Here is a 15,516-nt window from a genome sequence, read left to right as displayed (position 1 = left end):
TCGGCAGGATTACCGTCGCGTTACAGCCAAGGATCGGTACATGTGAAGCCGATCGGCTGCTTCGTCGGCCACGGCACTGACCTTGGGCGAGCGAGCCTTCCCAGCGGCGCGCCACGACGGACGCGAGCTGCCTTTAAAAGCAGCCCTCCTCTCGTCGTCATCGGGCGGAGGAGTGCGCAGGGGTGTATTCCCGAAAAAGCTACCACCAAGGTGGCTAAATATGTTTGACGGCTGAAGGAATACTCCTCCCAAGAATGTAAAAAGAATGAAGGAGAAGGACATGCGTTGATAAAGAGCGTAGCTTTTCGCGTTATTTAAATTATTCTCCGATATTTAACGGTTACAAATTTGTGAATTGTAGGATTTGCGATTAAATCTGAATTATTCGCGATTATGCTATTAGCGATTTATAGAACGAGGGCTGTTTGGCGATATAAAATAGAGACGAATATTGTTTCTTACAATGTAAAGTAAGAGAGTCTCTTTAAAATTATGACGAGAATAAAATAAATAATTCCTTCAAAGTTCTATTAATCATTCGATTAAGTAATACATAATTGACGTATAAGCATCATTATAGAATCAGACGTAAGTAAGTAACAAAATTTATGATGCTTATTAAGATATCTCTCTCGCTGCTGATCTGTTCAATTTTATATAATATTGTGCATAATATTTTTACTTCTCTTGAAAGTCTTTAGAATTATGTGATTTATATAAATATCATAAAATAATAACAAAAAATAGTGGGAAAAAAAAGAAAAGTACCTAAATATAAAAGTGGAATGTCGCCTTGGCGTCAGGTGCATCCTAATCCAAGTACACTCCTGCGAAGGAGAAGTGCAGGACGAGTTTCCAGCAACTTCCATCCGAGAGAATACAAAGTCACAAAAAGTTTTATGCAAGTTCTCTTTCGCCGGACCGCTTCCCTAGTGACGATAAATCTTTATGAAGAAATTATTTGGAAAACATTTATTTATCGAATTAAAATCTATAATATAATTATAGTACATCTCTACTTATGTCTTTTTTTTTTGAAAATTCCATAATTTAACTTTCTCGTTGTTCAGACAATATAATGACATTAAGTTATTATATTTGTGACATTAAATAAGAAAATAAATTCTAGCAATAATTTCTATCATAATCCCATAATAACAACACAAAAGATTAATATCATAAATAAATTGATACAAAGATTTGCCTATTCTACATAATCTTAATCATAAATAAAGAAAAAATATGGAAAACATAATAATCTTAAAGTATATAAACAGAATAAAGAGAAAGAGAGGGGATATAATATTATTTAATCATTATAATCTCTTCAATCTCTTTTATAATTGTCACGAATATTTATTGCAAACAGAAACCCCAACTCCGTTTATTGCGAACGATACTGTAATAGTAATTCTCGCGTAGAGACGTAAAATTGACGGGACATAACATTATGCAATAATTAGAAGTTCCAAACAGTATCCACTTTGACATTTACGTGATGTGAATCGAGACAGCCAATCAACCATTTTTTATTACTGATCCATTGCTCACTCCATCACGATCCTTCATCGTTTAAAAATCAGTATAAGATCTCGATGCAATATAACATCCCATGCAATTTTCAAACGAGACAAATAAAAATCATAATTAGTCGTTCATGCTTAGCGCTAAATGGGATATAAAATCGTTTTTCGCAATCATGGACAAGAACTTTTTGGTAAACAATCTCACATCATCTCAATTAGCAATGATCATATTTCTACCCATGTCTGTCGTAGGATCTCTCATCAATCTCGACTTTTGACGGTAGAGAAAACTCAATAATTCGATATATATCTATAAATCACACAGCAATGAGCAGCGGTTTGCGACGAGATTGATGATTATGCGCATAAGTCATTGTGGGATTTCGATAGTCATCGTCAATCTTTACATCCGTTTGTGATCCTCGAAACTCTTGTCATTTAGAAATACCTGTTTCTGCTAAGCACATGCTACTTGACGCTGTCAAAATGATCCGATAATATAATTATAAATTATCGTGAAATTTCGAAGGTCTCTATCTCTAATTTATAAATCTTTTCGATTTACTGTGGCATGAGAGAAAAAAGGGAGTATAAATGTAATCGCGCCGATAATAATTACAACAAGATTAACAATCGTCGCAGCGATCTGCTCGCGAAGATCAGTCGAAGATCGATCCTTTTCGATCAGATCCACGCGAACAATCAAAGCACAAGGAAAGATCTAAAACAAATCCGACGGTCAAGTTCGAAGCATAATCGATAATATAATAAATTACCGCTAAGATTAATTAGCGTGGCATGATGCCAATCTCGATGCCGATGCCGATGGGGTAAAAAGAGAGAAGCGTTCCTCCTCTGCGTGGAGCACGGCGAGCGCGGAACACAATCCTGACCGATGGAAAGTTGGCCTGTGCATGTGCTGCTGCCATAGGAATTTAAACGGGGATATAAGTATAAGAACGCGGAGACGGGGAATCGTTCGCGGTAGTGTGAGACACAAACGCGCCACGGCCACCACACCTAGTGCGTCCACAACAGAACGAGTGACAGACGAGGACAACACGGCCATGCGCGTCGCGGTGATCGTGAGTACCCTCTAAAGCCAGCACGGGTGTTCTCCATCCCTGCGCGCCGATCCTTACTCCGGTTCTGTGACAAGTTACGCGTGCATTTACGAAATACGTAAAACTTTGAACGAGGAACTGTTGTCCCGCTAAATTGAATTTCGACATTTGTACCATCAGAATCAGCTTTGCAAATCTTTGAATTCCTTTCGTCATTTAATTATTTTGAACTTACATCTATATTTCTCGTAAAAATTAGACACGAATAATCGTTTTAATTCTTTCTCTGCAGAATAATGTGTAAGAATGTCAAGTGGTTAATGTAAAATAGAAAGAATTTCATGTAACTTATTTGAAATTTGGATCAAAAGTTAAATTATTTATTAATTATTTGACAATTTTAAGTATGAATAAATCGAGGATTTTTTGACCGTCAGAAATTAACAATTTTGCAGGATATATATAAATTCCTTTGTCAATATTCTCTCTAATTCATTCATATTTTGCAAAGTTTACAAATATCCGATTGTACGTAAAACATCTGATCGCGCGCGTATATTCTTCTTCGAAAAATAAATTATGATTATTATAGCAATGAACTATTAATATCTTTCGTGTTCTATTTCTTTCCTATATCTTTAACGTGACGTAACATTAGAGAGTAAGACTTTAAAAATATCTCATTTTAATATCACGTTTCATAAAATATAGTGCTAATATATGCATGCTACCCGCGATATTACATATATAATTCAATCTTATATAATATATCTATTGAATATTTTAATTACATAACATGCTGATTATAAAATGTGTCGCTTATAAAATCTGTTGACTTTTACTGAACCGCGGCAATTATATAACATTCGATAGCACAATTTTATAGTTCATTTATTAATTAATTTTTTCTTGATGTTATACTATTGCATTATACATATAAACAACACATATATAAATATAAATCTATATACACTATATAATACAATAAAAATTAAAATATCGCGTGCGATCCACCGTATTAAGACAAAAGAAACATAGTTTAATCATAGGTCTTTTTACGGCAATGACCATCTTTTCCTCGCAATTTTTTTTATACCCTCACATCATGAAAATACATTCACTTTCTTTTGCACGTAACAGCGCGATTCCACTTGTTACTTTCATTTTTAACCCTCGATCGACACAGTGAAATTTCGGCGATGTGTATAAGTGATAGGTACTAGACTTGCGTGCGATGAATTTAAGCACTTGAACACCTGTACAAGCACACGCATCAAGTACTTAAATGCGCGCGGTCCGGTGCTCAGACTCTCCTCTCTCGCGCGTATTTCTTAAGCAAGATAATTTATTTAATGGAGTTGAGGGACTGTTGCAACTTAAATTACACAGAAATAACGCGATTGCGTCTACACACTACGCGCATCTTCATAAGCTCGCGTCAAATTATGTCTCACATATCCGTCTATTATTTATGAATACATTCTAACTTGAAGCTTTAATTTTTTGGCATTTTAATTTATTAAGAGATGAAACAATTGATTTATTAACACAAAACTTAATTTTTTACCTGAGAAATAATTAGGAATCGCTTTTATCGAACAAGAGATCGCTCGCGTGTATGTAGATCATTACAAAAATCATCATGTAACCGGTAAATTAGCGAACACGACATCTTGTGCGTGCTGAGGAAGAGAGAAGGTACTCTTTGCCGTCATATTCCACATGCAAACGCGACTCCGATTTCCGATTGTTCTTGCGAACGGAAGGTCGAGACGAGATTTCGTGCACACCTCCCGTCCCCCGATTAGCGTCGAAAATCGACTTAATAATTCATGGCAAACGCGAGTGAAAGCGTTCGCTGTAAGAAAGTTGCGAGCAGATTTTTCGTATCTTGCGCGTGCCTCGACTCGGAGAACCGTAAAAGAAAAGAATTCGTCGACCCCACTCGGTTTTATTTCAAGTTGCACCAAACGCGTGCTAGAATTTGTTTAATAAATTATATATAAGTATACTTGATCAATGTAAATTCAAGGCATTCTATATGTAATTTTTACATACGCCGTGCACCTTGTATCGATGTATGTTCGTATACTAATATACTTTACATACATGCACATTTTTATTTTTTAAATGTTTTTTGTAATAACAGGTCAAGATACTAACAATTAAGTAGAAAAACTGGCAGATAAGAGCCAAGGCGCTGGTATTGGTGCGCGAACATATTATTGTTAAGTTTTATTAACAAATGTGTATTAAAAATATATGTTTCGGACCCTTTTTTGTTTCATTTCCAACTTGAAAATAAATATATAAAGATTACATTATAAAATTTAAAAATTTGACATACACAATATTTGTCGTTGCAGTCAAATTTCAAATTACAATTTATAATTAGAAAAGAAGGCTCACCGAAACTCGTGTAAAGTTTATACAAATTAATGGACAACGTCCAAATGCTATCGCCATACTTATATCCGTCGGTGGTTTATAATATAATCCAAAATTTAACAATAATAAGTTTGCGCACCAATATCCGCGCTTTGGCTCTTATCTGCCAGTTTTCCCATTTAAATGTTTTTTGTATTGTATACCAGGCACAAAATTCTATATTGTACTAAAATAGATTTAATAATAACACAAGACTAGACATGTATCTATAAATCTTAAAAGAAATTATTTTTGTCGCGACAAAATTAAGTTATTAAATTAAATTAATAAAAATAAGATTTTCTTGAATAGAAAAGATTAAAAATAAAGAAAAAAAATTCTTGAATAAAAAATATTAATAAATATATAAATTTCTCTCTCATTATATTATATTTCAAAAAAAGAAGTAAAAATATTGTAATTTAAGAACTTTTTTTTTGCCTATCGTATATATCTATAAACAGCGAATAGTTAAATCCAATCATATACTGGAAATATGAAGGAATCGATGAAAGTGAAAGAGATATAAAACAGAGGTAATAAACAGAGGTAATAAACAATTATTTCAATTTCTACCGCGTTTCTATCGCGAATTTTCCGATTCATGTGCGTACAAAACGCATCTCTCTCCTTTTCGTATTTTCCGTCGTCGCTTAAATGTCATGTCAATTAAACGATTACGCGTGTATCTATATGCGGGATCGAAAGAATGCCGCAATTTAAGGCCCTCAAATCGAATCACTTTCTCTTTTCTCTTGCACGAGACGATTTTGCGTATGTATGCAAGCCGGTGCCGTACTTGTAACGCAAAGCGCGCAAACCGGAATATCGTGTACATGCCGCGCGGAACGAGTTTCGCGTTACACGCGGGCGTGACGAATAGTTTCGCTGCGCTCGTTGCCGTTCATCGATCAGAGAATCAGGATAGAAGGATAGAAATTTGTGTAACGCGCGTAAATAATAGTTGTACATTATTATTAGCATTATATACATTATTAACGACGCGCGTAGAGAGAGAGAGAGAGAGAATTACAAAAAGTATTTCCGACGGAGTTGTCGCGGTAAAAACTTGGAAGGAAATTCTATCGTTATCCTATCGTTAACCGACTTAATCTTTGGAAAAATCGTAAACTGTAGATTTCACATGATCAGCGCGCGATTCAAAGAGCGCAACAGAAAGTAGCCGATTAAATCGTCCATATCGAAAACATATATTAATCAATACAAGAGCATAAAACGTTAAAATGTAACATGATCGTTCATTGAGATATATTTTTTTGCGACCGTTCACACAATAATCGTGCTTTATAGTTAATGTATCTAATTAAGGTTTTTTAAATAACAGCAATAAAAGCGAAAATAAAATCGTAATTTTTTGTTCCAGATTTTGGCGTGTGTCGCCGCAGGTTCGGCACAGTTTCAAGAAGGACAAAAAGGGGCGATCCCGCTACGAGCGACGCGTTATCAAAAATTACCGCCACCTCTTCGGCCAAGTGCTGGACCACCACCTGCTTTCCCTAATCAACGACTTCGCCGACCGATTGCCTTCAGGTAATGCACATGATCATTAATCATCTTACTTGACTCAACTGGGATAGTTAACCGTATGGAATGTTTCGATACAATTTAAAATTTATTTTTACGTTTGTCGTAATAAATTAATTTTAATAAAATAAATATTTCTATATATTTCTTTGCTTTCATTCTTGTCCCCATTGTTGAAAATTATATCAATACAGAAAATTTACGTTATTATTGCCTCGATAATATGTCAAAATAGAATGCGACCTTGTTGGGAAACTTACGTTATTAGAGAGAGCGAGCCATAACGAATATAAATAATCGCATACTCTAAAAGTATCCACATAATCCGCCTATTTGAATAGAGTTACGAGCTATTGGAAAGGTTGGAAAACCAGTTTGGGTGGTGTGCGCATATCTACTTAGGAGGTGTAAAATATACCGCTGTTAATTATCTAACGGACAGCCCAGGTTTGATGCAACGTCCGCGTACTCTTGCACGGAGCAGGAAACGCGAAATTATCGACAAGAATTTGAGAATTTGAGAATCGTCTGATTACGCAATTATTGGCATACAAATATATCATTTCTGAGTAGGTTTGCAAAGTAAAACAAAAAAAAAAAGTAGAAATACCTGTTCCATGTGAGTGGAACTATTATAGTATAACACTACATTTAGTGTTATAGAGAGAGAGAGAGAGAAACAAAAAAAATTAAAATAATTTTCATATTTGCAAAGTTCTACGCGTATTTCGTTTACAATTTACAGTTTTGCGATATCTCGCAAAAACGAAAATTGTTTTTGCATTTATAAAAAGGATAGACTACATATTTAAAAAATGTGATTAATATATAATTTAACAACACACGTGTATGTACACATATACACACATTTTAGAAATGTCTATGCTTTTAAAAACTGCATGTATACCAGCACACACATGTACATAATATATAAAACATATATATCTACCAATTTTTTTGCCAAATGATAAAATTACAGACCTCGTGGCCCTGGGGACGATGCACCCGGTACGTTCCGTCCACTTCGACCGAATTTGCCAGCGGCCGCGCCCCTGTTCGTGCAGCACGTGAAGCCGGTGAACGAGGTGCCCGAGGAGGAGGACGTGTCGCGCGATTCCATCCGCGAGCGCGACAACGAGGATTCTCGTGATCTGAGTCAGGAATCGAATAGCGAGGAGGAGGTGAGCGAGGAGGTGCAGCGCGTGACGCCTAATTCACCATCGGTGCGGCCGCTCGGTGCTTCGGTACCGCTGGTTCCTGGACCGCCAGCGTATCGTTCGCCCCAGGTGACGGTGACGCCGACGAGCATCGCCCGGGGAAGTCTTGCGACGCCACCCCCGCAGCCCGTTCAATATCGTCCGTCGCAGAAACCTACAAAGGCTCCGAGGAAGCAGATCGTCGACGATGTCGCGTTCAGACAACCGATCAATCCGCCGCCTAAACCGGTAAAACCGTCCCAGGCTTACGAAATTCGCGGCAAGAAGCCGGTAGCGCAGGTAAGGTTGATCAAAGTCGATCCTCGAAAACTCGTCCTCGAAAATTGCATCAGATCCCGATTTATCAAAACAAGCTTGTCACAAAGATCGAATATTGATTTTTAAACGTTCATAAAAATCTCGATCATACAAATTATTATATAATACAATCGTTTCCCCCAGTGTACGAAAAAGATTGATGTAAGCTATTTTTTGAAACTGATAAGTGAAAGCCGCAATCATCCGGCGTTATGCTTGTTCTTATCCCAATACACTCGATAATTCATAAAACGCAGTCGAGAGAGAAAACCTGTTTACGCGTTACACAACATCGGTTGAATTTATACGAAATGACAGTGTGGCAGTGTCTTTAAATGAGCCTTAGATCATACCGAATTCGTAATATACTCTGGACCGTGAAATATATCCTGGAGCTCTTTCTTTTTTTTCTTCGAGAAAGTATGTCTAGTAAAATATTCGAATGAATGAATTACAGATCATCAGGCGATATCGACATGACAACGAGGACGGTTCCATCACATGGGGCTTCGAAAACGACGACGGGTCGTACAAGGAGGAGACGATCGGCGTGGATTGCATAACGAGCGGCAAGTACGGATACATCGATCCTGATGGACTTCGACGCGAATACACGTACGAGACCGGAATCAAATGCGACGAGGAACAACGAGAGGAAGAGGAGGAGAACGGCTTCGTGGATTACCAGGAGAACAAGCTAGTACTTCCGGATGGAAAGACCATCGATCTCTCGTCGATGGGCAAAAAGCAGGCGCGACGGCCTCAATTTCAATACAGAAATTAAGGGACGAGATTAATCCGCGTTTCCACGCATATTCGCCATCATCCTCGTCACCCTTAACATATATCGTAACTCATATGCGATATCATATTCGTGTTTTTCTAAGGTTTAATTAAAGTTGATAAATAAGTTAAGATATCGAGACCTTAGCACCAGTTATACGTACTGTAATACATGTAAGATCATGCATTTAGTGTAAATGACACATTTAATAAATAAGTTAATGTATATATAAACTGAGATATGTTAATAATATATATCCATAACATTATTAGCATAAAATGAGCGAAAATATATCGAGATTGATGCAATTCTTCACAATTTAACTCGCCACATAATAATACTGACAATGAGTGAAGAAGTTGCTTCATCTTTTTTGTTAAAGTTTTTCGATGTTGAAAAAGAAACAGATCTTTATCCTACATCAAATACATTTACGAAGATAACTCGTGCATAGATATACATATTATATAATCTTATTCTGACATATTCATAATACTTCACATACACGACAATCATTTGACAAAATTCTTTCTACATCGAAAGGACATCGGTAACGAATCGAATTTCATATTCGGGAAACAACAATCAATAATTTATTTCGTTGAATACACTTACCGATGTTGAAGTTTTACTTTGTCGATCGTCTCATTATGCATAGTAATATCCATTAGAGTAAATATTCGCCAGATCTCTTCAACTAGACATTGATATTGGTGTATACCGTGAGATGTGTACTTGTATAGATTCAATCTTGAGTAAAGATAACAAAAATAGTAAATATAATTTATGCGCGAGCCGCAATAGAAAAAGTGCGGCATTCTTCGTAATAAATTATTCTTGTCCTTGGCATAAAGAATCTCGTGAGCGTCATTATGAGATTATGCGTACCGAGTAACGCGATACAATGATCCGATATGATGACAAATGCGGTGAATATGTTCATCGCGAGCCAATAGACTGACTCGGGAGTTAAATAATGTATCTGTATATGTGTATGTGTGTATTCGTATATATATGTGATCATACTACATTATTCTCTTAATTTTCTTCTCAGTACAATATGCACGTAACTGCACTTTTTATCCCTCCAGAGATTCGCAAAGCGCAATATCGAACAATCTAAAGAATTTATACGACAGTCTAAGAAGGCTACACACGACAAGAAAGGGGAAAACCGTGTTTCGGTATTTCAATTTTTGCATACTCTGTCCTTGTTTGCAAGAATCCGAATATATTCTTGATACTCATATTTTATACAGAGATAATATTTCGCTCTCTATTAAATTTATACATTTGTATTTATATATATGTAAATGTTTGTCTAAATTATGAGAAATCGATAAAACCGAAAACTTTTCTTTAATGCAAACGTTATTTTTCAGAAAATCGTTAAAGACAAGATTGGCCTGACCAATTGCAAACAAGGACCGAGATGATTAAAATAGATCTAACAGTCGCACCGGCATTTAATATCGCGTCCGAGCCTCATGATGCGTGAGGCGTTGCCTCAATTTCAACAATGATTTAAGATATAGTTTCAACAACGTATATGTATGTATATACATATAGATCTGTGTAAGTATGTATGTATGTACATGTACATCGTCGCATAAATAACATCGAATAAAATCGATCGACAGCAAAGATACGGCAAACATTATTATTACAAAATATTAACAATCGTTGTTCGATAGAGGATACTGCATACATGAACGCATCGCCTCTTCGTGTTAGAATATAAGTCAACGATACGCTATAGCGTAGTGTAGATTATTGCCTTGTTACAAGTACAAAAAAAAATATATAGACGAAAGGAAAGTCGAGTGTACGCGTGCGCGGATGTAAATAAACGAATATACGCACGCACGAACACACGCGACGCATACGTGTGATTGAACGGAAAAAGCGTCGAGCCGAGAAAAGCACGCGCCGTGCATGCCGCCTTGAGATTCCGCGCGAGAAAGAAACACGCCGATGTGAAAGAGCTGGCCCCGCATAAAGGTAACGATATGTGTCGATCGATCGATCAGTCTAATCGGTCGAACGGTGGTCCATCTGCTTCGGGACCCCTCCCTCCCTTGGATTTTTAATACGCCGGACTGGCGACAGTGGACACTTGTTTCGGCGTATGCTGACCCTGCGCCAACGCGCCGCTCTTTACCGCTTTGAACTTCAGCCAAGCATCGTAACCATATGCCACCATCGCGCAAAAACCGAAGAACTGTGGAAAATATAATATCTCAGTATAAGAAAGTCTATATACCATTCTGAAAACAATCAACAAGTATATATCCTAAACAGTACGAAACTTGAAAAATCTACTAAAGTTGCATTCATCCTTAATAATGTCATTTTTTACACAATGACTTATATTTTTCTCTTTGTTCCGATAAAAAAAATTGAGATGTTTTTATCAAAATTTTTTCAACATTTGCATTATTTATGCAACATATTATAATAATAATAATATATATATAAAATTCTTATATACCGCTGCAACACCAAAAGCCTCGGTGTAACGCGCGTAGTCAGCTGCGAGGGAAGCGGCCAATAAGTAGAAAACTGTCCATGTCGTACAGAATACGAATTCCTAAAAATATTGTATACGAATTAGACAACATTCTTATATAGATAACATTCTCAACCGATAAGAATAAAGATCGTAAAACTGTATTCGGGCGTGGCTGAATTTGCGTAAAGATACAGACACGCATTTTGGCGATTCGAAGAAAGAGATGTTACACGACATTACGAGACGCGCCACGTAATGCTATTTATATATATAATACGTGTATGTGTGCACTTTTAAAAAAGGATAATCAGATTATGAATGATTATTTGATCCAGCACAGACGACGACTGTCCTCATTACGTCGCTCATAATCGATCGTTCACCCGTGAGTATAAAAGTATGAATGACATAGATCGATTTTTAGATTCCTGCGTAGAAACTTTCTAACAAGCTTTCACTCCCTGGTTCCCGCGTATCACGAATATTACATGCGTGTATTCGCGTCACACGATATTATCGAACGTACGACCCACTCACCAGCCGCCTACTTATTTCCATTTACATTTATTTTAGGCGCATACCTCTCTAAGCGAACAAAATAGAAAATCTTGCGATTAGAAGATATAAATCAGCAGTGTAATGACAACTACCGGCGACTTACAATCTTAAGCCACGGAATCCTGGAGAACTTCTCGATAATGTGGAACAAGTAGAATACGAGCAGGATCCCCGTGAACCAGAAACCAATCATGGATACGGTATTGAACCATCCCCCCCGGCTGTGGCTGCTCAGACTCGACACCGTTATGCATATAAATCCCAAGAGATTTAGCACCTGAAAGAAGAGCCCAACGTGATTATCATTCAGGAAATTTTGTGTTACCCAGCTGTGCCAATACCATGCAGGTATAAAGTCTCACGGCTCTTGCAACCGACATGAGATTTAAGAATCCATTGTAGTCTATGACGCAACCAGCTGTTTATACCGTCGTAATCTTAACTAACGATATAAGCGCATGTTTATACGTACTGTGTATATTTAATAGAGCAAACTGCACTTTCCTTTCAATCTTTTATGAACTTCGTAATTTCTAATATAATTTCGACTCGCTGTCATTTATGTGTTTCCAAATAAAAAAAAAATTATGGATATATTTTCTAAGATCTATGGCATTAAAAAAGATTTATCTCGCGCGTAATCTTCTGTAATATCTTTCAGTAATATCATTAACCTTTCAGTTTGATAATTAATTTATCAGAATATTGTGTTCAAACAGTATTGAAACACTAGCAGTTCAAGAATAATACGAAATATGTATTCTTTTATATAAAACATTTCTTTCTCTAAAAAAAAGAAATCTCCATAGACTTACCACTTGTACGATTTTTAGAATGCCAGGCAATGTCCTCGCGTATGACGGATCAAACCGTATATTAGGCTGGGTGGTCGTAGTGGAGGTCGTCACGGTGGTCGTGGTGGTGTGCTGCCCCGGGAAGCCTTGATCCATCGTCTCCGGTTACTCTAAAACTGTAACACAACAATGCAGTAGCGTCGCATGTTTGCGTCATTGCTATATAAGTTGCCATCATTTGACTCGATATGCGAGACGACGATGGCGATTCTTTGCAAGGGCGCGTCTAAGTGGACCATTGATCCATACGAATGAAGGGTAGAAAGAGAGATGGATCTTAATATAAATAAATAATACAAAAACCCATCGATGGTAGTATATATATATGTGTGGATTGCCATAGATATGCCAAACATGTGTACTCATATGATTATAAACAGTGAAGCGTGTCTGTTGCATGTTTTCAAAGCATGTATATTTGTATATTCGATTGCATAAAAAAGCACTTTAGTCTTTTTGAGAGTTGATTGTTTTCATTTACAGATAAATATCGTGCGGGATTGACATATTATCTAAAATAATGAATTTTTTTTTTTTTTTTAGATAAATATAGGCCAAAAATTGTGAATAATCATCAATAATTAATAAAGAATATTTGATTAAAATTTTGACAATATTTCGATTCTAATCTGAAAATATTTACTTTAATGATATAACTTGAAAATATTTAATTTAAAAAACTTGAAATTTACGAAGAATAAAGAGCGAGACACGATTAAGTTATATTAATAATTTTTTCTGTCAACAAGATGTGATACAACTGATCGATAATATGTATTTTCAAGACATGCTTGGAAAACAGCTCTAATATTATTTTCTGTCTCAGCACTTTTAATTATATGTGCTCAAACAGGTTTAGAATTAAATGCACGATTTAATATAATCTCGTTATAATAACGAGCTTTCTTATATGTATATTTCCATCTAATCGATCGAGTAACTTTATTTACGACTATTAGAGATTATTTCAATCGCTTATACATATCTATCGATGACAAATTAACGCTTTCTAATTATAAAATTTCATTACTCAGAGAACCTCGGCCATGATTTTATTAATTAATCTTTCGAAAGTACAACTTGTCGAGAACAAAAGTGAGACAGGAATAAGAGCGAGCAAGATAAAGTGACATTTTATGAAATCAGTTATTTTGACTTTCGGCATCACAGATAAGGAACTTGAGACTCGACAAATGAGGAAAATAATTCACGATCTTTATAACCGAAGCAAAGATCGATCGGAGCATTGTGCATACATATATGCTACGGCGTGACAATTATCAATTGCTTCATCGTAAATACGTTCGCTGAGATCATTTTCCATTGAATCTCATATTTCCTTTCCATGTGTCAGATTGTATGATATTGTATGAATTTGTATAATTCTCTTGTAAATATGATAATATTAATTCAAGAAAATTATTATGATTTAAGTTGTATTAATTACTAGCTATTAAAATTTCGCAGTGCGTATCTATAACTGATCGATCGATCTATACAAACACTAGCACGCATGTTCTATACCTGAATAAATATTTGTCGCACTAGCCACGATTAACGTTTAATTATAGTCCTGCATGATCAACGTTTAATTAATGTCCTCCGGTCGGAGATATGCACTGCGATTGACATCGAAGGACGCGAAAATAAAAACGCCGCGCGGATCGATTACGAGAGCTATCGTGCAGCATAAAAGGCGTAAACGTCGGCGATAACGATGAATGATCGATGCGCGCGCGTCTGGTTCCCCGAAACTCCCAGTTGCGAGATTTCATTGATTTTCAAATTATTTCCGAAAATTATTATCACGACGGAGAGAGGATATAAAACGTAGCAATGTTATACACTTCATTTCTTTTTTTATTCGCAACCCGCGATTTGAGAACGCTAGATATTTTCGTGCAGACCAAATGACAGGAGCAAAACCGTCCCGCTTGATCGCAAGATGATGCTTCGGTTGAGATCCGAAGAGACACTCGGCTTATACAGACCGCGATGTGTGGATATTATGTCAGTCCAAGCGTATGCTGCAAGAGAGAATTATTTAATCCCATGGCGTGAGATCATCCCAACTGAAAATAGATAATGACAGTTCACGCGACGCGAGGCGCGGCCGTATACACGTGGTCACTAAATCCACCTACTCGATAAGATGAGTGAAAATGTGCCTATTTAATATAATGTGCCAAGTGTTGCGTCATAGAACGATTGCATTATGCCGTGTGTATGTGTGTGTGTATATATTATTCATGTTACATATCTTCATGCCATCTAATACTCATGTCATTATTATTACTTATGATAATCTTTTCTTTTTACACTAATGATAAATTTCCTGACTCAAAAATTTATCATTGGTGTAAAAAGAAGAGATTTTTATGAATAGATGACATGTATAAAAAGCCCAGAGTTAGTCAAAGTTTTTTAAACTTATTGTTAAATACGAGCATTCTGGAAAGTTAAATTTAATTAATTAATTTAATTCGTAATATATATCACCATATTCTTGGCGCGACACATAATTAAATACACACTAATCACTTGTTGTAATCCCCTTTTAAAATTCATTTCTAGTTATAACTTCACGTATTATTAATGTGAATCATATCTCATCATGAATCATTATTTATACATATATTTATGCAAGTCATTTTTCTTTTCACCGACGAAGATATCAATAACAAATATACAATATATCTCAAAGATAATATGAAATTACCGTGAAATATACA

The 15,516-nt window shown here is 36.1% G+C and overlaps 1 protein-coding gene and 1 pseudogene across 3 annotated transcripts in view; one reads left to right on the top strand and one right to left on the bottom strand.

Annotated features, from left to right (window-relative positions):
* The first annotated feature begins 1,402 nt into the window (after positions 1-1,402).
* LOC115235072 lies at positions 1,403-10,647 on the top strand (annotated as a pseudogene).
* LOC115235074 (CKLF-like MARVEL transmembrane domain-containing protein 4) overlaps positions 9,433-15,516 on the bottom strand; it is a 7,817-nt gene continuing 1,733 nt past the window's right edge. For 2 of the 3 annotated variants that reach the window (XM_029806619.1, XM_029806621.1), the window contains exons 2-5: positions 12,746-12,900; positions 12,034-12,207; positions 11,352-11,450; positions 9,433-11,081 (exon numbers count right to left, since the gene is read on the bottom strand). In XM_029806619.1, coding sequence (XP_029662479.1) covers positions 10,947-11,081; positions 11,352-11,450; positions 12,034-12,207; positions 12,746-12,880 — 543 coding nt within the window. In that variant the 5' untranslated portion in view covers positions 12,881-12,900 and the 3' untranslated portion in view covers positions 9,433-10,946. Of the gene's footprint in view, positions 11,082-11,351; positions 11,451-12,033; positions 12,208-12,745; positions 12,901-14,308; positions 14,812-15,516 lie in introns of all 3 variants that reach the window. The other variant, XM_029806620.1, reaches the window with a different exon arrangement.

This window comes from Formica exsecta, unplaced genomic scaffold (genome assembly GCF_003651465.1).
Source record: "Formica exsecta isolate Colony F162 unplaced genomic scaffold, ASM365146v1 scaffold21, whole genome shotgun sequence".
NCBI classification, from domain to species: Eukaryota; Metazoa; Arthropoda; class Insecta; order Hymenoptera; family Formicidae; genus Formica; species Formica exsecta.
Note: the sequence above shows the minus strand (reverse complement) of the source record. Positions and strands in the feature narration are given on the sequence as shown.